The following is a 25,603-nucleotide window of genomic DNA, read 5'->3' on the forward strand; positions in this document are numbered from 1 at the left end:
CCCTCCTTTTCCTCCCTCCCTCCCTTCCTCCCTCCTTTCTTATCCCACTCTCTTTCCTCCCTCCCTCCTTTCCTCCCTCCCTCCCTTCCTTCCTTCCTCCCTCCCTCCCTCCCTTCATTCCTCCCTCCCTCCCTTCCTCCCTCCCTTCCTTCTCTCCTTTCTTTCCTTCCTTCATCCTTTCCTATCCCACCCTCCCTTTCTCTCCCTCCTCCCTTCCTCCCTTCCTTCTCCCTTCCTTCCTTTCTCCCTCCCTCCTTCCCTCCCTTCCTTCCTTCCCTCCCTCCCTCCCTCCCTCCCTCCTTCCTTCCTTCCTTCCTTCCTTCCTTCCTTCCTTCCTTCCTTCCTTCCTTCCTTCCTTCCTTCCTTCCTTCCTTCCTTCCTTCCTTCCTTCCTTCCTTCCTTCCTTCCTTCCCCCACACTCAGCAACGCCCAGGGGCTGCTCCTGGCTCTGCCCTCAGGGATCACTGCTGGCAGTGCTCGCGGGACCATGTGAGGTGGGGGCTGGAGCGGCCCCGGCTGCCCGCAAGGCAGCCCCTCAACTCTCTGTATGTGGCTCTGCCCCGCCCTCTCTCTCTGTCTTTAATGACTCAGGCCACTGCTGGCGGTAGCTCAGCCCGCGCAGCCTGCGGGCTCGCAGCACCCACACCCGGCCTGGGCAGTGCTGGGGAGGGGCCTGGGCATGCGGTGCTGGACGGGGAACAGGGGCCGGGCATGCGCACTCCCCCTCACACGCGTGTGCGTGTTTCTGGTCTGCGCTTTGTCCAGGAGGCCACACGGCCCTCCCGGAAGGCTGTCCTGGCTGTCAGCGCGGCCGTGTGGCCCCAGGTCCCCATCGTCTGCCCGTCAGGGTCTGTTTTGAAACCCCCACCCCAGCGGGGATGGGATCCCGGGGGCCCGCGAGGGTCCTCCCGCTGCCAGGATGAGGGCGTTTGCGCCCGGCCCATCTGTGCATCTGCGCGGAGGTTTCTGGCTCCCAGAATCCCTTGGGCCTTCCAGCTCCGGCCCCCGTCGGCTGTGGGGGGAGCCAGGCTGGAGTCCGGAGAGAGGGACCCCGGGAAGAGCCGCGCACGGGGCTGTGGGTGTAGAGGTCATGGGGTGACTCCCACTGAGGTGGGCCAGCAGTCAGGAGGGCGCCTGAGCCCAGAGCATGCCAGTGGTTTGGTCTTGGGGAGATGCACCAGCCGGATCCCCAGCCTTGAGCTAGCTCAGGGCCACCCACACTCACGCTGAGGATACCCCCCCTTTTTTTTTGCTTTTGGTTCACACCCAGTGATGCTCAGGGGTTCCTCCTGGCTCTGTACTCAGGAATTACTCCTGGCGGTGCTCGGGGGACCCTATAGGATGCTGGGAATCAAACTCGGGTCAGCCTCTTGCAAGGCAAACGCCCTCCCCGCTGTGCTATCGCTCCAGCCCCGAGAGATTCGCTTTTCAGCCCCTGACACACCCTAACTCGTCTGCTCCCCTCAGGGGGATGGGGAGGTTTGGGTGGGTTGCAGGCGTGGGATTCCCTCCCGTCTTGGGGACAGTGAAGCTGGGACAGGGTGGTGACTGGCTCTGAGGCTGTAGGACTGGCAAGAGGCAGAGATGGGGGGTGGCGCTCTGTCCCCTGACCCTTCCTTACTTTGGCCTCCCCCAAGGGGGGTGCACCCGGCTGACAAGTGGGTGTGTAGGGGCGAGGCCTACACGGGGCCAGCGAGAGACGGACGCGGGTGGGACCCACAGCTGTTTGCCTCCTTGCTACAAGCCAGTGTCCCTGCGCTCTCGGCCCCCAGCCCTCAGCTGACCGCCCCCAGCACCCAGGTCCCACGTACCCCTCGGGGACAGCTGACGAGGAGGGGAGGGGGTGACACGGACAGCAGGGCCACCATTCACGGAGCCCCTTCTCTTCCCGCAGGTCAGCAGCCCCCCGTCACAGCCCCCTCAGCCCGTGGTCCCCGCCAAGCCTGTGCAATGTGTCCACCACGTGTCCACCCAGCCCAGTTGCCCAGGCCGGGGCAAGCTGTCGAAGCTGCTGAACCCGGAGGAGATGACCTCGCGCGATTACTACTTTGACTCCTACGCTCACTTCGGGATCCACGAGGTAACCCCGTCCGAGCTGGGGACCGCCAGGGCCACCTGGCCCGTGCCGTCGGAAAGAGGAATGCCAGAGTATCCCAGGCCAGGAGGGGGTCTGTCCTCTCCCCAGCCGGGGGGCTGGGCCTCTGGGAGGGTCCAGGCATGGAGCAAGGGCCTGGCCTGGGGGAAGTTGGGTACAGAGAGGAAGGCGCCCCGTGGGGGGGCAGTACCCCCTCTCTCTTCTTGCTCCTGGGCCCCTGACACTCAGAGACCCAGCCAGAGCTGGGGTGTGACAACTTGGTATCTGCTCTGAGAAGGTACCCAATATTGTGACGCTCAGAGTCTGCGCAGGCTCAATCGTGAACCCCAAGGTCCCTCGGGGTCCCCTCGAGCCCCTCCGTGAGCTTTCAGGAACCCCTGGCCAGTACTTGCCTGGCTCATGCACTCAGGAATTACCCCTGGCAGTGCTCAGGGGACTCTATGGGATGCTGGGAATCAAACCCGGGTCGGCCGCGTGCAAGGCAAACGCCCTACCCGAGGTGATATTATGCCAGCCCCATTTAAAAAAATTTTTTTTTAATGACTCACCATGAGATAGAGTTGCAGATTTACGAACTTTCATGATTATGTTTCAGTCATACAATGATGGAGTACCCATCCCTCCACCGGTGCCCATTCTCCACCACCGATGGTCCCAGTATCCCCCCCTCCACCCCCCCTTATCCCCCACCCCCCTGTGGCAGGCACCTTCCCTTTTTACCCTCTCTCTCCTTTTGGGTGCTATGGTTCACAGTATGGGTACGAAGTGGCCATCATGTTCGGTCCATAGTCTAGAAAGTCCTCTCTTGCCTTGCATACCACTGACCCATCCAAGACTGGGTTCGATCCTTGGTGCCAGATTTGGTCCCCTCAAACCTCGCTGGGAATGATCCCTGAGCCCAGAGCCAGAAGCGATCCCTGAGCACAGCCACTGTGGCCTCCCCGGCCACCCTCCCTCCCCCCGTAACTAGATAGTTTCGGGGTTTAGACACAGACCTTGCATGCAGTGGGCCCTGGTTCAACACCCGGCACTGCTTGGCCTCCCCTCATCAACTCGTGGCTGGGTACAGCCCTGGGGATCCCCGACCACTGCTGGGGGCAACCTTGGGGGCTCCTGGGGTGCCTCTAACCCTGCAGGGCCTGAGCAGTGCCCGCATTGGATTCCTGGCCCTTGGTTGAGAATCACTAGGAAGCCCCCCACCACACACCACCCTCTGGTCTCCTAAGCATCCGTGCGACTCCTTCCCTGCAAAATATCTAGGTGGGGGGCTGGAGCGATAGCACAGCGGGTAGGGTGTTTGCCTTGCACACGGCCGGCCTGGGTTCGATTCCCAGCATCCCATAGGGTCCCCTGAGAACCACCAGGGGTAATTCCTGAGTGCAGAGCCAGGAGTAATCCCTGTGCATTACCTGTTGTGACTCCAAAAGCAACATATATATATATATATATATATATATATATATATATATCACTGTCATCCTGTTGCTCATCGATTTGTTCGAGCGGGCTCCAGTAACGTCTCTCATTGAGAGACTTATTGTTACTGTTTTTGGCATATCCAATACACACGGGGAGCTTGCCAGGCTCTGCTGTGCGGGCTCGATACTCTCGGTAGCTTGCTGGGCTCTCCGAGAGGGGCGGAGGAATCGAACTCGGGTCGGCCGCGTGAAAGATGAACGCCCAACCGCTGTGCTATTGCTCCAGCCTATGTGTGTGTGTGTATGTGTGTGTGTGTGTGTGTGTGTGTGTGTGTGTGTGTGTGTAATATATATATGTGGGGGGGGGGCTCTCGGGTGGAGGGTGTCCTGTACAAGTCTGGAGGCTCTAGCCCAGCGACCGAGCTCCCCCTGCTGGGTGGGCCAGTGCCCTCAGGGTGGAGGGGTGAGTCCCGGCATGTCCTTTGTCCAGCTCCCACTTGGAGGCCAGCAGCGGGGAGTGTGGGGAGAGCTGGGTGAGGTCCAGTCCAATCCAGGCCCGCGGGAGGCAGAAAGGAGGATGGTCCCCGTAGCCAGAGAAGACGTTGTCCCTCCCAGACCCACATCTCAAGTCCAGGCCTGTGTCCTGGGGCACCCGGGTCAGGGCCGGCCCTGGGCAGAGCGGGCAGCAGCGTGACAGCCCTGTGAAACCAACCGGCCGGCCCCGGGGACGTGGCTCAAGCCATCAAGTCCAGGTCGCCCAAGGTCAAGGCCCTCCGTTCCACCCACACACTCCCCCCATCACCAGGTGCCCCCCAAAGCAGCTACCCGAGGTTCCTCTTGCTCCTCCTCTCTCCTCTCCGCACCCCGCTGCCCATAAGGCACCCCAGACTGATGGAACCACCCTGTGAATTGCCAAGTTCTGGGCTTTCATGCTAGACCTAGAACACGCTCTTCCTTGCTACTAAATACTCAATTTGGCGGGGGTTGGGGGGAAGAGACTGGGGGGGGGCATACCCAACAGTGCTCAGGGATTACTCCTGGCTCTGTGCTCAAGGACCACTTCTGGCAGAGCTCAGAGAGACCCTATGTGGTGCCGGGAATTAAACCAATTGGCCGCGTGCAAGGCAAGTGTCTTCACCCTTCTACTATCTCTCCAGCCCACTATTAATTTTAACTCTGTTTTGCCAAACAAAATTAAACAACAAGCCTCACAATGGAGACGTTACTGGTGCCCGCTCGAGCAAATCGATGAACAACAGATGGCAATGTTACAGTGTTACAGCCATACCGAGTGATTCTCGGGGGCTTACTTGGGGTCCATGAGGTGCCAGGGATCAGATCTGGGCCTCCTGGATGCAAAGTACACGTTTCACCCACTGAGCTCTCTCTATGGCCCCTCCAGTGTTATTATCAATCCAATTCCTTCAGGACTTGATACCCACCCGCCCTCCACCCCCCGCCTCTAACCCAGGGTGGGCACATTGTCTGACTTGGTGATGCATCTGTTAGTCTCAGCCTTCTGGGGGGGTCTGGTGGCACTGTGGCCAGGTGTCACTAAGGGTACAGACACCAAAGGCTAAGAAATAAGAATAGTCAGCCAGGGGCTGGAGCAATAGCACAGCAGGTGGGGCGTTTGCCTTGCACACAGCCAACCCGGGTTCGATTCCCAGCATTCCATAGGGTCCCCTGAGCACGGCCAGGGGTGATTCCTGAGTGCAGAGCCAGGAGTAACCCCTGAGCATCGCCGGGTGTGACCCAAAAAGAAAAAAAAAAGAATAGTCAGCCAGATTCCCTCTGCTGGTGCTTTGATGGGCCAGGCAAGCTTGCACGTGGACCTACAAAGCCACCGAGACGATTCGGCGAGTCCCCTGGAGTCGGGGACCTGCAGGAGATGACCAGTGTCTCTCTCCTGAGTTGTTCTAGCACAGTCCTGGGCGATCTCGTGGGCACGTCACAGGCAGAATTCCCTTCTGCTGCTGCTCTTGCCATAGGCCGAGTCGCGAGTCTGGCTCTTGGCATGCAGGGCCCAGAGGGGCGGCCAGCTGGGCTCTCTGCACCCACCCACCCGCCCCCCGAGGCTTTCCTTCACCCTCTCTGGGGTCCCCGTCACCAGCCCGCCCGAGAGGCTGCCCGGGAACGCCGCTCTTTGCAGCAAGTCTGCTCATGCCTGCCGCTTGGGCCGTGGCGAGCTGCCCGCTGCACCAGACGCGTCCCGGCCAGGCCTCTGCCAGCTCCGTCTGGACAAGCCCCGTGTGGCACCATCGGGGAGGAGCCGGGCTGGCCGCTTGGCAGTCTCCTCCCAGCACAAACAAGATGCTCACGCGGCCCTGCCAGCCTGCTGATTAATAGCGATCACTCAGCATTTAGGCCACGAGGCAGGGGGGCATTGCATGGGTGGGGTGGGGGGGAGGCAGGGGGAGATGTGTGCGATTCGGCTGTAAACACAAAGCAGAAGCGGACCCCGGTGGGAGTAGGGGTGCAGAGCGTGGCAGGGCGGGGTTGCAGGATACCTCTGTCTTTCTGTCTTGGGGGGGGTGATGCAGAGACCCCTGGGGATGTAGGCTCCAGAGGGCGGCATCCCAGTGGGGGGCTCTGTCCCCTCTTGGCCCAGGGCCTCTCAGGGAGGATGGCATTCTGGCGAGGCAGCTACATGGCTCCTGAGGTTTTTGCTCTGAGTTGGGGCCAGCTGGTGGCCTCCTGGTCGCCAGCTCTGACTTCTCAGTGACCTGACGTTCGGCTCCGGGCCCGGCAGCTCTGGGCGCCCACCCGACTCCCTGCCAGCTCTCTCCCTGAGGCCAGCATGGCGGCGGCGGCTTCTTCGGAAGGAGACTCTCCGGGGGCTCCTCTCCTGGCACTAGCCAATGTGTCACCATATTTCTAATCAGCAAGGAAGCTGGGACACCGTGGATGCCACCACCAGTCGCTGGGGCTTGGTTCCACCCAGAGTGGTATGTTGTTTCCCCAGAGCCATCTGGATGGAACCTTCTCTGGGCTGTTCTCCCGGGGGAAACGAAAGCCCTCTGGAGGAAGAGGAGGAGCCCTTGCTTTTCACAGTCTGAGTAGGGAAAACCGCATCAAGTCCAAATTCCAGTTCTTGGGGCTGGAGCCATAGTACAGCGGGGAGGGTGTTTGCTTTGCATGCAGCTGGCCCGGGTTCGATTCCCGGCATCCCATATGGTCCCCCAAGCACCGCCAGGAGTGATTCCTGAGTGCAGAGCCAGGAGCAACCCCTGAGTATCACCGGGTATGACCCCCCCAAAAGCCAAACAAACAAACAAAACAAATTTCATTTTTTTTTAACAATTTTTTTTTTTGGCTTACAATGAAGGTTTCTCACAGACCTCATTCAGATACCACACCCCTGACCAGGGAACCTGTCTCTGTCTTCTCCCTCTCACCCACCCCTCAATACAACTGTGTGTCAGTTCCTCTATGATATTGGCTTTGGATTTTTGTTGCTGCCTCACGGAGTATCTTTAAGTCCCACATAGGAGAGGATCATTCTGTGTCTGCCCCTTTCATTCTGACTGACCTCACTCAGCAGAATGACCTCTAGTTCTCTCCATGTTGCTGCAAATGGCATAATCTGGTTCTTTCTTAGAGCTGCAGACTAGTCATCTCGTCCAAGCTACGGAAGGCCACATGAAGCCTTCTCCAAAAAACAGAAATGAACTCACAGATGATCCAGCAACTACCACATCTTGACACCTATTCCCCCAAACACAAAATCATGAATACACACACTCATACACACACACAGACATGCATGTTCATAGCTGCACTTGGTCCAATAGCTAAGATATAAAAACAACCCAAATGCCCAACTATAGATGAATCGATCGAGAAGTTTGTAGTATTTATACAGAACGGGACACTATACAAAACTTCAGTTCTTCTGCCAGAACTTGAGCCTGCCCAACTCCTGTGGTTGTAAGCCCCACGGAGAGGAAGCGGGGGACAAAAGGTAATAATTAAAGGTGGGCATTGGGGCATCTCCATTTTAGGAACAATTAGATCTCTAGAGATACCATGCCATATTTTTGTTTGTTTATACCACATGGGCTGGAGTGATAGCACAGCGGTTGGGCTTTCGCCTTTCATGCGGCTGACCCGAGTTCAACTCCTCCACTCCTCTTGAAGAGCCTGGAAAGCTATTGAGAGTATTGAGCCTGCGCAGCAGAGCCTGGCAAGCTACCCGTGCGTATTGGATATGCCAAAAACAGTAACTATGAGTCTCTCAATGAGAGACATTACTGGTGCCCGCTCGAACCAATCGATGAGCAACAGGATGACAGTGACAGTGACAGTTTATACCGCATCTGGCAGTTCTTGGGGCTTACTCCCGGTTCTGTGCTCAGGCATCACTCCTAGTGGGCTCCGGGGACCATATGGGGTACCAGGTATTGAACCCGCATTGAACCACACGCAAGGCAAATGCTCTACCCGTTGTGCTATTGCTCTGGCCCACGGGGCCTATTCTGTAGCTTGGGAATGGTTCTGCTGGGGCTTTGCAAAGCATTGGCCGTTATTCTGCTCCCATTCGCTGCCCATCCTCAGCTTCTCTCCTGTGGATGAGAAAGTCCAGTAACTGAGGTGCTCATCTTGTGTGTCCCTGACCCAGATGTAGAACCCCCACCTCTGAGCATCTCCAGAAATGACTCCCAAGCACAGAGCCTGGAGTGAGTTCTGAGCACCTCGGGGTGTGTTCCCCCCATAAGCCCCCCAGACACACAGAAAAAAAATTAAAAAAGAGGGCTGTGCTTGTCGAGAGGAGCCCGGGTTGATACTTTGTCACATGGGTTCTATTTAATTTTGCTGCTCTCCTGCAGCACGGGGGCCATTATCACCCATTTTCTTAATGAGGAAACTGAGCCGCAATTGCTAAGTGATGTTCTGGGTGAGAGCCCGAGGGCCTTGGAGCTGTGATTTGGATGCAGGGATCCTGGTTTCAGAGCAGGTGCATTTCCCTGTTCTGCATCACATCCTTGCTCTGTCTGGACCATGCCGGTAAGTACCACACATCGAACCCGGCTCTGGGGAGACCGTTTATTTTTGCAGTATCAGGGTCAAGGCCTTGATGCTTTGCTAGTCTGCGGTCTCACAAGTATTCAGTCCTTGAGGTCTCCTGCAAGGAGGGACTTGAACTAACTCACTTTTGAAATATTTAGAGCCCGAGTTAAACTCAGTATCAATATACCTTCACCTTGTCCAACTTCGAGGATGATCGAAGGCAGGAACCTTGGGGCTGGAGCGATAGCACAGCAGGGAGGGCGTTTGCCTTGCACACGGCCGACCTGAGTTCAATTCCTCTGTTCCTCTCAGAGAGCCCGACAAGCTACCGAGAGTATCCCACCCGCACGGCAGAGCCTGGCAAGCTACCCGTGGCATATTTGATATGCCAAAAACAGTAACAGCAAGTCTCACAGTGGAGACGTTACTGGTGCCCGCTCAAGCAAATCGATGAACAACGGGAAGACAGTGCGACAGTGCTACAGTGTTTGTACCTCACCTGGCAGTGATTGGTGCTTATTCCTGACTATGTGCTCAGGGATCACTCCTTGTGGGCTCCGGGGACCGTATGGGGTACCTGGTATTGAACCTGCATTGGCTCAATGGGTCATTGGTTCCATGCAGGCTCAATACCTGGTGATCTATCCCGACTGGAACACACCCATACACATAATTTTACATCGTGGAATATATACATTTATTGCAATGATAGAGAGGACTGGAGCGATAGCACAGTGGGTAGGGCATTCGCTTTGCATGCGGCTGGCCCAGATTTGCTTCCTCTGCCCCTCTCGGAGAGCCCAGCAAGCTACCAAGAGTATCTCGCCCGCATGGCAGAGCCTGGCAAGCTTCCCGTGGCATATTTGATATACTAGAAACAGTAACAAGTCTCACAATGGAGATGTTACTGGTGCCCGCTCCTGCAAATCGAAGAGCAACGGGATGACAGTGACAGTGACAATTATAGAGTATTGCCCAGTGATAAGAAAGCAACTTTTTAAAAAATATGTATAAGGCTAACGTTCCTTGTCTGATGCTAAGGTTGATGTCCACAGGGGGAGGTGGTTAGGAAAGGAATGAGGATGTCCAATAAGGAGAGGTTAGATCCCTTAGGCGTCAGTTGATACGTCTTTGTAGGCGTGTTCCATTGGTTTTGGTCTTGGTAGTGAGCTGATTCTTAGGGGGAGAGAAAGGTCCTTATTTCTCCAGGACACATACAACACAGAAGTCAGAGCAGTTGAAGGAGCAGTTACACAACAGCAGGTCGAGCTGCTACCTTGTGGCCAGCAGGTAAGCCACGGGGGTGGCCGTGAAAAGTGAGCACCTCAAAATGGTTCTTGCTCCCTTGATATTTTCCAAATCTCAGGAGAGTCTTGTGACTCACCCTGATTGGAAACACCGCCAACAGAGAGTCGTGAGAAATGTAGCCTAGCCTGGTCAAGGTGACAAGTTACAAAACGGTGTGATGGGCCCTTCAAAAAGCATTAGGCTTCGCATGTAGAACTAGAGAGAGAAGCAAACACATCCCCAGTTATAGAGGTCTGTTTTGTTAAGGACACTTCGGCCTTGACTGTTGATAGAACAAATACACAAAAATTCTCAAAAGGATGTTGAAAAGTCTAACAGTCCCATCAAACAAAGGGACCTAATTGGCTTTTATTTATAGAACATTGCATCCTCAACCACAAGGCACACATTCTTTTAAAGAGAAACACACATTTAAAACAGCTACCAAGATAGATCATACCCTGGCCGTAAACAAATCTAATCCGTTTCAGAGCTTGAAATGGTTCAGAGTGGGGTTTTTTTTTTTTCATATAATGGGATTAAGTTAGAAACCCAAACCAATAAATTGTCTGGAAAACCCTTCAATGTTTGCAAATTAAGCAGCTCTCAGAAAAGAGAGAGGAAGTCACGAGAAAAATGAGGAGACTGAATCATAGTGAAAACACAACGCTGTGTATCTCTCCCACCACCACTGCCTTGCTGAAACCTGTGCCTCTCGTGTGACCTCGGAGGATGCAGATTCCCTGGGAGGTGATGGAGTCAAGTGGGATGAGCGGCCTTAGAGTAGGGCCCTCTTCCTTTCCCCACTCTCTGGTATATGAACAGGTGAGAGGAAGACAGCCATCTGCAAACCATGAGGAGGTTTGCAGAATAAGCAGACCCCAAATCTGCTTATTCTTAGACTCTTATTCTCAGACCTCCTAGTCTTGAACACCATGAGAAAGCAATGTTTGGTTTGCTTAGGGTTGGAGCGATAACCTAGCGGCTAGGGCGTTTGCCTTGCACATGGCCGACCTGGGTTCGATTCCTCCACCCCTCTCAGAGAACTCGGCAAGCTACTGAGAGAATCTCACCCACACAGCAGAGCCTGGCAAGCTACCCATGGCGTATTCGATATGCCAAAAAACAGTCACAAGAAGTCTCACAATGGAGATGTTACTGGTGCCCACTCGAGAAAATCGATGAGCAACAGGATGATAGTGATAGTGACAGGTCACAGAGTCAATGAATTCAGCTTAAACTAAGACTTAGGCAACAATGTCAAAATTTGTGGGATATAGTTCAAGCTCTCGGAGAGGCCGGCAAGCTACTGAGAGTATCCTGCCCACATGGAAGAGCCTGGCAAGCTCCCTGTGGCCTATTCTATATGCCAACTACAGTAACAATGACAGGTCTCACTCCCCTGACCCTGAAAAGAGCCTCCAGTCATTGGGAAAGATGAGTAAGGAGAGGCTGCTAAAATCTCAGGGCTGGGACGAATGGAGACGTGACTGGTGCCCGCTCAAATAAATCGATGGACAACGGGATGGCAGTGATATAGTGATAGTTCAAGCAATTCTTAGAAGGATTTTGGGTGTTTTCTTTTTTTTTTGCTTCAAATGTGTATGTTAGAGAAAATAAAATGTGAAAGAGCAATGGCAGAAGCATCTACCATATAAGACTAGAGTAGGAAGAACAAATAAAACAGATAAGTCGAAGACAGGAAATGATAGAGTTAATAGAAATCAAAGCAGTAGAAACAAAACACTGAGGAAAAGAAAACTTGTATTTTGAAATGACAGATGGATCAATCCCAGCTATACCTATGACAACAGAATCAGAGAAAATACAAATTAGAAACTCACAGAGGAGGAGTATGACATCATAATAGATCCTATAGACATTTAGTAGGCAAATAGAATATTTTATGCCAATATTGTACTTATAAACGTGACATTTAAGTTGAATGAATTCCTTGAAAAAAAAGCCTGTCAAAGCTGATAGAAGAATGCATAGGAAATTAAAATAGCTCCCCATTAATTTTAATTCTAAATGGAATTAATAGTAAAAAAATCTTCCCACAGGAGCAATTCTGGGCCTACATGGTTTTACTGGTGAATTATATCAAACATCTAAGAAAAAATACCAATACCACAAAAATCTTCAGAAAATATATGAAGAGTGTATTTTCAATATACCCTTTCTAACTTGGGTGATGAACTTAATTAGGATAATTAATTATCAGACAGTACAGGGCTTAAGGTAATTAGTTACCTTGCATGTGGCCAACCTGGGTTTGATGCCTGGTTCTGCAGAGGGTCCCCTGATCACTGCCATGAGTGAACCTTGAGTTCAGGGAGTATAGATGAGGACCATTGGGTATACTCAAAAAACTCTCCATCTCCAAAAAACAACAAATTATCTCCAGCATCCCACGTGCTCCTCTCACCCCCACCAGGGGGGTCCCTTAGCACAGAGTCAAAAGCAAGCCCCCAACACAGTTAAGTGTGACCCAAAGACCAAAAAACAAAGCAAAACTCCAGAAAACCTAATTACCAGAGAAGATAAGAAAAAATTGTAGGTTGACATTCTCATTGATACTGGTACAAAAATTCTGCAATGAAATATTAATCAGTAAGATCCAGAAACACTTAAAAAGAGTAACAGATTATGACAAAGTGTTGGTTCAACATTTGAAACCAAGCTATGGAATGCAATACGTTCAGAGAATGAGGAAAAAACATCTGAAACCATCTCAAGAATAGAGGCCAATTCATGATAATAGCTCTCAGCAAATTGGAAACAGAAGAGAAGGTCTTCAGTCTGATGAAAGACGTTTATGGGAAACTCACATTAGAAATTATATTCAGTCGATGTGTATATGTCATTGGAACAGGAAGGAGGACTGTTCTTGCCAATTTTATTCAAGTTTATTTTTATCCTTGATAGACCTGACCAGCACAGTAAAGGAAAAAAAGAACACCTCCGCAAAAAAAATAAAAGGTTACAGATAAAAGTAAAGTTTTCATTCAGAAGTGACAAGTTGTTTTACATAGAAGCAAAATGAATCTATCTAAAAAAAAAAACTACTAGACTATGTGAAGAAAGCAAGACTGCAAAATATGAGATTGTCCCGAAGACAGACACACATATGTACTCACATTAACATGAAACTATTGGAAAATGAAGATTTAGAGAACTGTTTACAGTCCCACAACGTGAAATAGTTCAGAATAAGTGTAGTGAAAAGAATATAAAACTACTCTAGTAAAACCTAGAAAACAGGGGTCGGGGAGCTGGTTCAAAGGGCGATGTAAGAAAGTAAGAAAGAAAGATGCTTTGTATGCTGGAGACCCTGGATTCGATTGCTGGTACCACAAGTCCCCGAGGCTCCACTAGGAGTGACCCTCAAGCCCCGAGCTAGGCACTGCCCCTGGGCACTGCTGGCTGTGGCCCCTAAGCCAAAAAGAAAATAAAATCTATAAAACACTGCAGGAGAAATTAAGAAAGACCTAAGCTAAGAGAGAGCTGTCTCACATCCTTGACTTTGACGATTTAATATTGTATCAGGTGAAACCATATCCAATAATGTGTTTCTAAAAGCAATAAGAAGTAAGCTCAAATGATAGTCTTAAACGTAGGAAGGAATATGTTATTGGTGTTGTGGTTGAATGATTTAGAGAAACAACTGTGGACATTTTGTCAATGATGAGAGTTTAAAACTATATTAGACCCATACTTATTTTCTCTAAATAAAAATGTAATTAAAGATTTGGAAAAAGGGGCTGAATATCGTTAAGATGTCAATTCTTCCCCCAGTCAAGCTCTGGATTCACAGCAATTCCATTTAACTCCAGGAGCTATTCTGTATGAATAAATAAGCTAGTTCTAGAATGTACAGGGAAATGCAAAGGATTTAGGAAAACCAAAATATATTTATAAGAGAAGTCAGCATTTCCTTCCTTCCTTCCTTCCTTCCTTCCTTCCTTCCTTCCTTCCTTCCTTCCTTCCTTCCTTCCTTCCTTCCTTCCTTCCTTCCTTCCTGTGCTCAGGGATCACTCCTGGCAGTGCAGGGGACCATATGTGGTGCCCGAATTGGAGTCCTGATCAGACAGTGCAAGCCCCTTAACCCTGTACTGTCACTCCAGCACCTCACTGGTTTCTTTTAAAGTTGCTCCAAAGCTACAGTAATTCAGTCCTGATTTTGTATATTGACAAAGCAAAGAGCCCACCCCTGTAAATTCCATTAACTCTGGATTAAGGTAGCAAGATAATTCAATGGTGGAAATGATAGTCTATTCACCAAGTGGTGTATGAACCTTGTATTTGTATGAGAGAAAAGAACTCCAGGGGTGGGGGTGCGGGCAGAAAGATGGCACAGTGGGTAGAGCTCTTGCCTTGCACATAGTGACCTGAATTTAGTCCCTGGCACGCCATCTGGTCCCCGGAGCCCACCACAAGTGATCCCTGAGGACTGAGCCAGGAGTAAGCCCTGACCACCCACCTAACTTACACCATATACAAAATTCAACTTGACATGAATCATTGACCAAAAATTAAAAGTCACAACTAAGAACTTCCGGCTGAAAACACAGAAAACACAGGAGAATTTGTGACCACACGGTATATGAAGAATAGGTGTAGCGTTAACATCCCAATCATAAAACAAAACTTTTTTTGTTGTTGTTTTATGAACCCACACCCCAAATGGCTGCAGCCACGCCGAGGCCCAACTCCGCTGCTTCACTGACATTCTCTGCAGAGACGCCGAACTGTGAATAATTTCAGGTACCCTGACAGTCTGGAGCGATAGCACAGCGGTTGGGCGTTTACCTTTCACGCAGACGACCCGAGTTCGATTCCTCCGCCCCTCTCGGAGAGCCCGGCAAGCTACCGAGAGTATCGCGCCCGCACGGCAGAGCCTGGCAAGCTACCCGTGCGTTTTGGATATGCCAAAAACAGTAACAATAAGTCTCTCAATGAGAGACGTTACTGGTGCCCGCTCGAACAAATCGATGAGCAACGGGATGACAGTGATAGTGACAATGACCCTGACAGGCTGAGAACCGGTGTGTTCTTGGAGTCAGGTGGGCAGCCTTCCCCGGACCCCCTGCTTGCCAGAAGCCCTGGCAGCTATGCCCGCCTGCCACAGCCATGCCAACTCATTGTCCCACACCATAGATCCTGAAGTCTCTTGATCATGCTGCCGTACCTAAATTCCTCAATACTGAAATTCCCTGGGAGCACATCAAATTAGTGGGAAAGTGATGCCCACTCAACTCAGCAAACAAAGACACTAACACAGAAGGCTACCCTCACAACAAGTAGCTTAGTAAATCCTTAGACAAGGACTTAACAACTCCATGATGATATAACAATGTTCATGTAAGAATGGACCTTTTTATACTTAATGATTTTAGTATTGGAGCTTTTGTTAGCGCATCAATTTCAACTCTAGAATTCCATCAACAGTTGCGGCTCTTGTTTACCTGAGAATAAGTTATTAAAAAAATACAAGAATGTTCATCATGACTTTATTCTTAATAATCCCCAATATCTACGAGCCAAAGGAGAAAGACACCGTGGTCTGTTCCTAGGAAAGAATAGGATTCAACGGCAACCATAACAAGAGGGCGAGGAACATTGCGAACCAGGAGACTTGGAAAACAGTGAATGAGTCTCCAAACCCTTATGCTGAGCAAGGGAAGCCAAAGGAGCCAGACAGAAAAGTTTGCATACTGCGCGATTCAATTTACATCTCATTCTTGAACAGACAGCAGGAAGCGCCGAGGAAAAAAAAATGAGATCATTGGTTGTCTGGCGTGAGCCTGATGATCCACTGCCACGGCGCAAGGAAAGGTCTCCTGGGGTGACGGGAATGTTAGGCTTCTTGATGATGGTGCTGGTTGCACAGGCCTGGGTCCAAACGTTTGCGGCTGCTTTGTTTTGGAGCCACGCCCATCGGTGTGGAGGACTTGACTCAGCTCAGGGATCACTCTGTCAACTCCGGGAGTCGTAAGGGGAGCTGGGGATTGAACCTGGCTCAGCCACGTGCAAGGCAAGCACCCTCCCTGCTGTACTAGCGCTCCAGCCCTCATGGGATGCGTCTTCTAATCTTAAAAACAAGTAAAACAAAAAAGAGGGTGCGCGTGTCACACACACACACACACACACACACACACACACACACATCCTCCCTTCATCTCCCTCCCTTCCTCTCGCTGTAGAGGGAAGGTTCCGCCCTGGACCTCTGAGCTCCCCATGCCAAAGGAGAGGAGGGTCCCCAGCCCCGAGCAGGCTCATATTTTCAGATGGGCCAAGCAAGCAGCCTCTCTGGGACGGAGTGTGCGGGCCGGGGCTCCGTGTCCTTGGGCAGATGGCCTCTCGCCCTGTGAGGGCACGGTTCTGGATTTCCAACCGCAGACAAGGACCATGCAGGAAGGCAACTAGCAAGCGGGTCGTTTATTAAGCTGGCTAGCCAGGGTTGTGTGTACGCACACAGTGACATGCAGGTCCCAAGTGCGAGGCAAGGCCCCGAGCTTCTCAAAGGAGATCTTATACAGGCCTTCACCGGCCCGTACAGCAGAGCCCGCGCATCTCATAGCCAATAGGTTTGTAATGACACATACTTTCCTAACCAACCCACTAAGAAGGACACCACTCCTTAGCCCATAGCTTTAGAGATCAGCATTTGCGTCAATGTTCAGGGACGTCCTGGGTTTTAGGGCAGTCATGGGTCTAGTGGCATGGGTGTTGTAGGAGGCATCCAAGAGGCGTCTGGTTATCTGGTCTGACTGGCAACCTGGGGTGCCTGTATCCGAGTTCCTTGCTCAGGGGCAGAAAAACAAGTTATTCTGCAACGCGGGCTCCTGTAAAAAGAATCCTGAGGAAGCTAAACTCATTCCTGTGGGGCTGGAGCAATAGCACAACGGGTAGGGCGTTTGCCTTGCATGCGGTCGACCCGGGTTCGATTCCCAGCATCACATATGGTCCCCCGAGCACCGCTAGGAGTAATTCCTGAGTGCATGAGCCAGGAATAACCCCTGTGCATCGCCGGGTGTGACCCAAAAAGAAAAAAAAAACTCATTCCTGCGGTCTGTTCTGGGCCAATTCCTCACAGCCCAGCTGCCCCCCAGGGCTCCGGACTGTGCATACCCCTCATGGCATCTCTGTGGAGCTCTGGGGAGGACTCCAAGACCCCCGCCCTGGCATGGACTCCAAGACCCCCGCCCTGGTGTTCTTCTCCCGGCGCCTCGGACACACCCACACTGGCTTGTGTTTTGTCCCCAACAGGAGATGCTGAAGGACGAGGTGCGGACCCTCACGTACCGGAACTCCATGTACCACAACAAGCACGTGTTCAAGGACAAGGTGGTGCTGGACGTGGGCAGTGGGACCGGGATCCTTTCCATGTTTGCCGCCAAAGCAGGAGCCAAGAAGGTGTTTGGGGTGAGCGAGCCCCTGCCCCCTTCACGCGGGTCTCTGCCGGCCGACCCCCGCCCTCGGCCCGCTCTGGCCCTTTCTAGAAGGACAAATCTGGGCCTTCCCTTTGCCAGGGACGGAGGAGGCGCCCCTGAAAAGGAGAGAGAGTCCCGTGACGCTCTCAGGAGCAGGGGCTGAGCGTGACTCCAAGTGCCTGGCGTGGGCAACTCCGACCTTTGAGAGGTTTGGTTTTCTGGAAGCCACTCTGGTGGCCAGTCACATGCGTGAGAGAGTCCTATTGTCACCTGGAGGTGCAGAGTGGCCACGTGTGAGCCCCCGGCAGATCTCCCAGTATTCTCCCCACAGGATGCATGACGGGTGCCCAATTTGTGCCCCATGCCTCGGTGTACACATCTGTAAAATGGGCCCAATTCTAGTTCCTGGTCCCTGGTGGGAGGGTGTGTGACTGAGGAATGAGGGAATTCCATACATGTGTAATGTGCTTCCTCCCACGCCCACCAGGCGACACATGCTCGGTGTTCGTGAGTGTGGCTGGAATGGGGCCCCAGGGGAGAAACCTCTCTTTCCCTTTTTGCTTTAAGGGATAGGCTGGCCGGTTTAAAAATATGATCTGGCGGGCTGGAGCGATAGCACAGCGGGGAGGGCGTTTGCCTTGCACACGGCCGGCCCGGGTTCGATTCCCAGCATCCCATAGGGTCCCCTGAGCACCGCCAGGAGTCATTCCTGAGTGCAGAGCCAGGAGTAAGCCCTGAGCATTGCTAGGTGTGACCCAAAAAGCAAAAAAAAAAAAAAAAAAAAAAAAAAATCTGGCTCTGGTGGCCTCGCCAGGCTCTAAGAAGACTGCCCCTCCCCCGGCCTCTCCTGCTCCGCCTGGCCAGGTTCTCTCCACACCTGTGTCCACTGCTGACTGATGATGGAGAGACAGGCCTTGTCTGGGGCTGGGGAGAAACCGGAGGCAGAAGCGTGCTGAGCAGTGCCTGACCCTAGACCTGCAGGGGATCGCGGTGAAAAGGGGGGAATGAACCCTGATTCACTGAGGGCAGTGACAGGCAAAGGCTGACCGAACACCCAGCACCGGCTGGAGCAAGAGCTGGCGTCGATGCCCTGGGGGGAAGGAGCAACTTTGGGGGAAGGGGGGGAGAGGGGTGCAGAGAGGGGCGGGGTCTGTTCTCCAGCGTTCAGCCAATCTGGAGCCTTTGGGCAGGTCCCAGGCTCCTGGGTGTACCTCCAATCTGAGCATGCGCATCCTCCCACTTGGGGGCGGGGCTGGCATCTTTTTTTTTCTCTTTTTGGGCCACACCCGGCAATGCTCAGGGGTTCCTCCTGGCTCTGCACTCAGGAGTTACTCCTGGCGGTGCTCGGGGGACCCTATGGGATGCTGGGAATCGAACCCGGGTCGGCCGCGTGCAAGGCAAACGCCCTCCCCGCTGTGCTCTCGCTCCAGCTCCCACTGCTGGGATTCTCTACACGAGAGGGGCCCAAGGTGGCACGTGTGTGTCTGTGTGTGTGCACGCACAGATGGGTTCCCCCTGCCCGCACCGGTGCTCCTCCTGGGAGGTGCTCATCTCACCAGGGGCTGGGGGGGTAACGCGGGGGCCGGTTTCCTGCGGTGCCCAAAGGGCTCCTCCCTGGCCACTGACCCCCCAGTGCTCTCATGCATGGGGGCGGTCATGCATCTCAGGGCAGAGGCGGCCCGGCGGCGGAGGTGGGACTCCCCGCCTGCCAGCTGCACGTGCAGCGTTTATTTATTCCTATTTTGCGTTTCCACTCCTGCCAGTCTATGGTCGGGTTTCTTGCACATCTGACCATACCTGCGAGGCCCGAGAGTCCAGAAAAAAACGTTTTGTGAGTCTGGGGGCCACACCTGGTGGTGCTCAGGGCTTCTCCTGCCTCTACACTCAGGAGTCGCTCCTGGCTCCAGGACCATGTGTGTGTGTGCATGCACGTGAGCAGGGCAAGCACACAAGGCAAGTGCTCTCCTCGCGGTATGATGGCTCTGGCCCCTCGGCTGTGGTTTTCTGCCGGTGCCCTTCCCACATCTGTATCCCCGCTGGTCCCATCGGTCGGGGCGTGATTTCTCGGGATGCTGACGCCTGGCTCCTTGCTTCTGTGCCCCCTCTAGATCGAATGCTCCAGTATCTCCGACTACTCAGAAAAGATCATCAAGGCCAACCACTTGGATAACAGTAAGGCGCACCCCTCTCTCTGCCTGGAGGTGGCGGGTTCGAGGGGCTCGCCCCAGCTCAGTGGGGTGACAGAGACGGGGCGGGGGTGGAGGGGGAGGAAGAGCACCAGACACTGGGTCTTGGCAAGTCGAAGCCCAGCGGAGGCCATTAGCAGGATGGTGCCCAGGGACGCAGTGTTCTCACCCTCTGCCAGGGCAGCCCAGGGGACTTTGTCCCAGCTCAAGCCCTGGGGTGCCCAGCCTGGGGTGGCACCTTCTGTTGCCAGGTCCTCTTCTTCGTTCCAGCTTCAGGCCGTCTATGGAGTTTGGCCAAATGACAGCGATTCCTCTTTCTCTTTTCCCTTTCCACTAAACAACCCCCCTGCCCCGCCCAACTCTCTCTCCTTGGTGCCCACCCAGGAACACGGGTCCAAGCTCTGTCTCGAGCGACCTGGTCCTCTTTCTCCCGTTGGCCTGTTATGGTGGGGGCCGTGTGGACCACTCAGAGGCCCCTGGCCGTGGGTCTTCCATCCAGCTGGACTCCCGCCGCTTTCCCCCTCTTCCCTTCTGCTCCTCACTCTGGCCCCGGGAGCCGTCCCAGTGCCCGGATTCTTCTCACCAGAGCACGCTCGCACCCACACACTCGCTGTCGTTCAGAGTTACAGCTTTAAGGGTGAGGCGGGGAGCCAGGCCACGGAGCACGTCGGGCTGGTTTTGATTCACTCCTTGAGTGGGGTTGAGACCAGGGTGTCCCCAAGGGAGAATGGGCGGGGCTGGCTGTAGGCGCCACGCTTAGGGGCAGGACCACTTCACATTTTAAATTTCGCAGCACTCTGAAGTGACAGATACAAACGAGACTTACTGTGGGGCTTGTTTTATGGGCGACCCAAATATCAAATCATCATGTTGTACATGGGAAGCTGACACCATGTTATGTGGCAATTATGCCTCCACGCCATCCATCATCCTACGTATTTAAAAGTGACCTGCCTTCGTTATTTTTTTTTTTGATTGTCTTTTTTTTTCCAAGTTATTTTCTGCTAGAGCACCGTGAGAGCTCTCTCTGCCGTAAGGCTGTAAAACATTGTTTACACTTCATTTTGCATATTTAAACGCGTATGTACATGGTTCCTGCTTTGTACTTGTTTTTACAGGTGGCTTTCCAGGTTTTCGTTTTTATGACGTGCTTTAGTTTAGTGTTGGGGAGATTAAAGTTATTTGAGAGCTCCTGGGAGAGATGCGATAGCCAGGGTCAGGTAGCAGCCACTCGGGGGAGAGAAGTGAGCCCTTTGGTCCGGACCTGCAACTGAGGCAAGCGAAGTTCTCTTTGGGAATGAGCCAAAGAGACTTTGCTTGTTTCTTTTCTTTTCCTTCCTTCCTTCCTTCCTTCCTTCCTTCCTTCCTTCCTTCCTTCCTTCCTTCCTTCCTTCCTTCCTTCCTTCCTTCCTTCCTTCCTTCCCTGTCTTCTTTCTCTCTCTATCTCTTTCTCTTCTTTCCCCCTTTCTTTTTCTTTCTCTTTCTTTTTCTCTTTCTTCCTTCCTTTCTTTTTCTCTAGTTCTCTTCTTTCCCCCTTTCTTTCCTTCCTTCTGTCTCCCTCCCTTCCTCCTTTCCTCCCTCCTTTCCTCCCTCCCTCTTCCTTCCTTCCTTCCTTCCTTCCTTCCTTCCTTCCTTCCTTCCTTCCTTCCTTCCTTCCTTCTTTCCTTCCTTCCTTCCTTCCTTCCTCCCTCCCTCCCTCCCTCTTTCTTTCTTTCCTTCCTTCCTTCCTTCCTTCCTTCCTTCCTTCCTTCCTTCCTTCCTTCCTTCCTCCCATCCTCCCTCCCTCCCTCCTCCCTTCCTTCCTTCCTTCCTCCCTCCCTTCCTTCCTTCCTTCCTTCCTTCCTTCCTTCCATCCATCCTCCCTTTCTTTCTTTCTTTCTTTCTTTCTTTCTTTCTTTCTTTCTTTCTTTCTTTCTTTCTTTCTTTCTTTCTTTCTTTCTTTCTTTCTCTCTCTCTTCCTTTGTTTCTCTCTCTTTCATTCTTTCTTTTTTTCTGTCTTAATAACTAGGCGCAGGGTGGCAGAGTGGAGAGAGAGAGAGAGAGAGAGAGAGAGAGAGAGAGAGAGAGAGAGAATGATGGGGGATGAAAGGACGCGTCCTCTTACATGTGTTGAGTCGATGCTGGTCCCTCCCGGGGGGCAGGCTGGGTAGGACTGGAGGAGTCCAGAGAGAGGCAGGTCCCAGGGTGTAGCGCTCAGAGTGTCTAGCACACAGGGGTCCTTTGAGGTCCCTTTGGGTTGATGGAAGGAGGAAATGGCCAAGGCCAAGGCTCTTGGGCGTTCTTCGGAGGCCAAACAGAGAAGGGACCGGTAGACACATTGCCTGAAGTTGGCGGGCAGTGAGAGCAGCAGGACGACAGGGGAAGGGGAAGGCGTTCCCTGCAGACGTGCTAAGAGATCAAGTAGGATCAGCACACACAACACGTCATGAGTGCTTTGTGAGTCTCTTTACAAGAGCCAGTCAGGGGTGAGGGGGGCGGGGGAGGGGAGGACGGAAGGACGGAAGGTCCGTCAGAGGTGGTGTAGGAGTGGTTGGAGTGAGGTCTGTGGATAACCGTCCTTGCTGTGGTGGGCACAGAGGGAGAGAGGGGGATGTGGTGTCAAGGAAGAGGTGTGTGTGTGTGTGTGTGTGTGTGTGTGTGTGTGTATGAAGCCCCGGATTTGTTGCTTTCTTTTTTTTGAGGGGGGTCACACACCCGGTGATGCTCAGGGGCTCCTCCTGGCTCTGCACTAAGGAATTACTCCTGGCGGTGCTCAGGGGACCCTATGGGATGCCGGGGATCGAACCCGGGCTGTCCTCGTGCCAGGCAAACACCCTCCCCGCTGTGCTATCGCTGCTTTCAACAAAGAACAAGACCTTCTCTGGCAGAGCCGGTGAAGCAGACTAGCAGGTGTGCAGGGGTGGGGTGCCAGGACCGCAGGGTGGGGGGCACCGGCCACTGTAGCTGGGTGGACACAGGTGGGCACAGTTCTCCCCCGGGTGTGAGTTTTGAGACCAGGTTCAGCAGCAGGAGTGGGCAGGAGGCCGAGGTGGTCTCCGGGCTCTGCTGGGAGGACAGGTGAGAGGGAGGAGCCAGTTGTCCACCAACCACAGGGCTGGGCAGTGGGGGCCAGGCGGGGCCTGGGCACCCATGGCGGGAAGGGTTGCGTGTCCTGGGAATAGTGGGGGTGCCCTCCAGGGGTCCTTCCTGTGCGGCTCAGATGTGCCCCCCGGTTTTCACCTGTGTCTTCGACCCAACCAGGAGAGACGGAGACGGCACCTCTCTCGCAGCCGAAGATCACTGTCACTGTCACTGTCACTGTCATCCCGTTGTTCATCCATTTGCTCGAGTGGGCACCAGTAACATCTCCATGGTGAGACTTGTTGTGACTGGTTTTGGCATATCGAATACGCCACGGGGAGCTTGCCAGGCTCTGCCGTGCAGGGGGGATACTCTCGGTAGCTTGCCGGGCTCTCTGAGAGGGGCGGAGGAATCGAACCTGGGTCGGCTGCGTGAAAGGCAAACACCCTACCCTCTGTGCTATCACTCCGGCCCGAAGATGGAAAAAGAAACTAAGCTAATTCCTTCTCTTCGAGAACGACCCAGCCTCGTGCCACCAATTTTCACCCTCACGCCAATCGAGGGCGCGCGTCTCCCCTCATCCAGCAAAGGGGGAAAGCCCCTCATGAGCGGGGCTCTTTGTCCGGAAAGCTTATGTGTCTGGCCGGGCGAGAGGGGGTGTGGTGGGCGTGGAGTCCCACGTGCTTTCAGGGTGACCCTCCACCCTGGGCAGGGGGGGCCGCCCCGGAGTGTACGGAGCCTTGCCCAGCTCTGTCTCTCCGGCAGCTGACTCTTGGGGGCCGAAACCACGTGCTCCCAGGGCCACCTCCCCATTGTGGCTTGCAGAAGAGGGGGTCACCGGGCAGAGGCACCTGGAGGGCCAGCGGGAGGGCAGCCTGGTTCTGAAAGTGGACAATGGGGAAGTTACCCTTCTGCTCTCCCCCCCCCTCCCTGAGCCCTTCCCTCCTCTCCCCTGCTCCAGACTCTCACCCTTATCCCCACACCCCATTTTCTTTTTTTTCCCTCTTTGGTCACACCCGGTGATGCACAGGGGTGACTCCTGGCTCTGCACTCAGGAATCACTCCTGGCAGTGCTCAGGGGACGCTGGGGGATGCTGGGAATCGAACCCGGGTTGGCTGCATGCAAGGCAAACGCCCTCCCCACTGTGCTATGGCTCCAGCCCTCCCAACCCCCATTTTCTTCTTCCTTGTGACCTCAAACCACTCCCGGCAGGGGCAGGGAGATGGCTGCATGAGCTGGAGTGCGTGCTTGGCCCTCAGGACACCGCGACTGGGTTTCCCTCCCCACCCCAAACGCCTCTTCAAGCTTTGCCACCTCCCGCTTCCTGGGCAGGTTGTGTTGGGGGGGGGAGTCTCCTTCCGAACTCTTCCCGCCTCTGTTCTAGAAATGGTCGCGCCGCTCACCCCGCTTCCCCCCCGCAGCCTTGTGAGGAGCGGGCGAGGGCAGGTCGCAGCTCGTGGGGGGCTGAGCGTGCCGGACCCCCTCTCTCGGGTGCGGGCAGGCTGTGGGTGGGCCCAGCGGGAGGACACCAGCACCCACAGGTGTGTCCACACGCACCGTGCGAGGGCGGGGGGGCGCCTGGACAACCCCTGGCAGAGTGTCGCTCGCTGACCCTTCCCCTCTGACCCGCGCCCCACACACCCCAGGGCTCTCTCCAGAGACTCCCGGGAGATGCCAGGGCCCCGTGATTCTTCATTCTAGCCTTGGCGAGTGTGCACACCTGGTAGCGTCCGTCTGGCTCTCTGCTCAGGGGTCGCTCCGGAAGGGGCTCGGGGTACCCTAGCTGGCTCTGAGGGTCAGACCCGGGTGCAAGGCAAATGCCCCCCGCCCCACCCAGCTAGTTCCCTGCGCCCCCATGATGCTTCATGCTTATTGGGTCAGTCCCCCGGTACGTAGCTCCTTCCCCTGGGCGCCTCCCCCACCCTTTGCTCTGCCTGTCCCCCCCCCCACCGTGAGAGGTGCCCACTCCTAGTCCCTGGCAGTCTCCAGACCCCACCCCCCCGCGGGCAGAGGAGGGACTTGAACTCTCCCTTGCCAGGCCAGCCCTCACCATCTCACTCTGCTTTGTGGGGGTCCCGTACCCCCTGGCCCCATACCAGTGGTATGAGCTCCCTGGCCGGCCCTTCCTTGGACAGTGCACATGTGCAGTGTCCACTGTGTGCTCTGCCGTGGACGCTTCCGGGCCCCGGACTGCTCACACTGACTTCTAAGCAGCAGATGCAGAAAAGCTCAAAGGGTCCGAGTCATGGGGCTGGAGCAATAGCACAGCGGGGAGGGCATTTGCCTTGCACGCGGCCGACCCGGGTTCGATTCCCAGCATCCCATAGGGTCCCCCGAGCAGTGCCAGGAGTAATTCCTGAGTGCAGAGCCAGGAGGAACCCCCGAGCATCGCCGGGTGTGACCCAAAAAGCAAAAAAAAAAAAAAGAAAGAAAGAAAAATCAAAGGGTCCGAGTCACTGTCCCCAAGGGAACAGCCGTCCCCTGCGCCTGGTGCCCACTCTCACTCCCCCCATCACTGTCCCGAGGAGGCAGGAACTGCGGGGGCCAGTCGGGGTGGGGGGCGTGGAGGAAGCCGAGGGGTGCCCACAGGTGGGTGGGGTGCAGCCTCGTCATGTGTACTCCGGAGAGGACAGCTTGACTGCACACTCCGGCTTCCATGGAAATGCTTTTGAAAAACGCTGCACCAGCCAATTGTGGCGTGTGGGCGTGGAGCCATAAATAACCACACAGGACAGAAAATACCTGCCCCCGGCATCAATCAATCTCTCCCCCTCCGTCCGGCGCCTTCGCCCGCAGACACGGCGCTCGGAGGCGCTTCCTGCCGCAGGCCCCCCAACACGCGGCCCGGCCATGTGCACTGTCCACTCGTGCCTCCTCGGCGCCTGCAGGGCCGACCTGAAGGGCAGACCCACCCCAGGGGAAGGGCCCCGGGCAGGGGCATGTAGCTCATAGCTCAAACCCTGGCCTGGATGGCCAGGACCACCCCCTGCCCTCCTCCCGCTCCCCCCTTCAAAAACAGAGATAATCAGCTGAGAGATTCAGAGACACACCAAAACACCGGCAGAGCTTGGGGCCGGAGCGACAGTCCATTCATTTTGCACTTAGCTGAC

At 54.3% G+C, this 25,603-nt stretch overlaps 1 protein-coding gene across 2 annotated transcripts in view; it reads left to right on the forward strand.

The window, feature by feature from the left end:
• PRMT8 (protein arginine methyltransferase 8) overlaps window positions 1–25,603 on the forward strand; it is a 107,407-nt gene that overhangs the window by 35,777 nt on the left and 46,027 nt on the right. For both annotated transcript variants that reach the window (XM_055141228.1, XM_055141229.1), the window contains exons 2-4: window positions 1,895–2,080; window positions 17,083–17,238; window positions 19,355–19,418. In XM_055141228.1, coding sequence (XP_054997203.1) covers window positions 1,895–2,080; window positions 17,083–17,238; window positions 19,355–19,418 — 406 coding nt within the window. The remainder of the gene's footprint in view (window positions 1–1,894; window positions 2,081–17,082; window positions 17,239–19,354; window positions 19,419–25,603) is intronic.

The sequence above is a fragment of the Sorex araneus genome, chromosome 6, assembly GCF_027595985.1.
Source record: "Sorex araneus isolate mSorAra2 chromosome 6, mSorAra2.pri, whole genome shotgun sequence".
NCBI classification, from domain to species: Eukaryota; Metazoa; Chordata; class Mammalia; order Eulipotyphla; family Soricidae; genus Sorex; species Sorex araneus.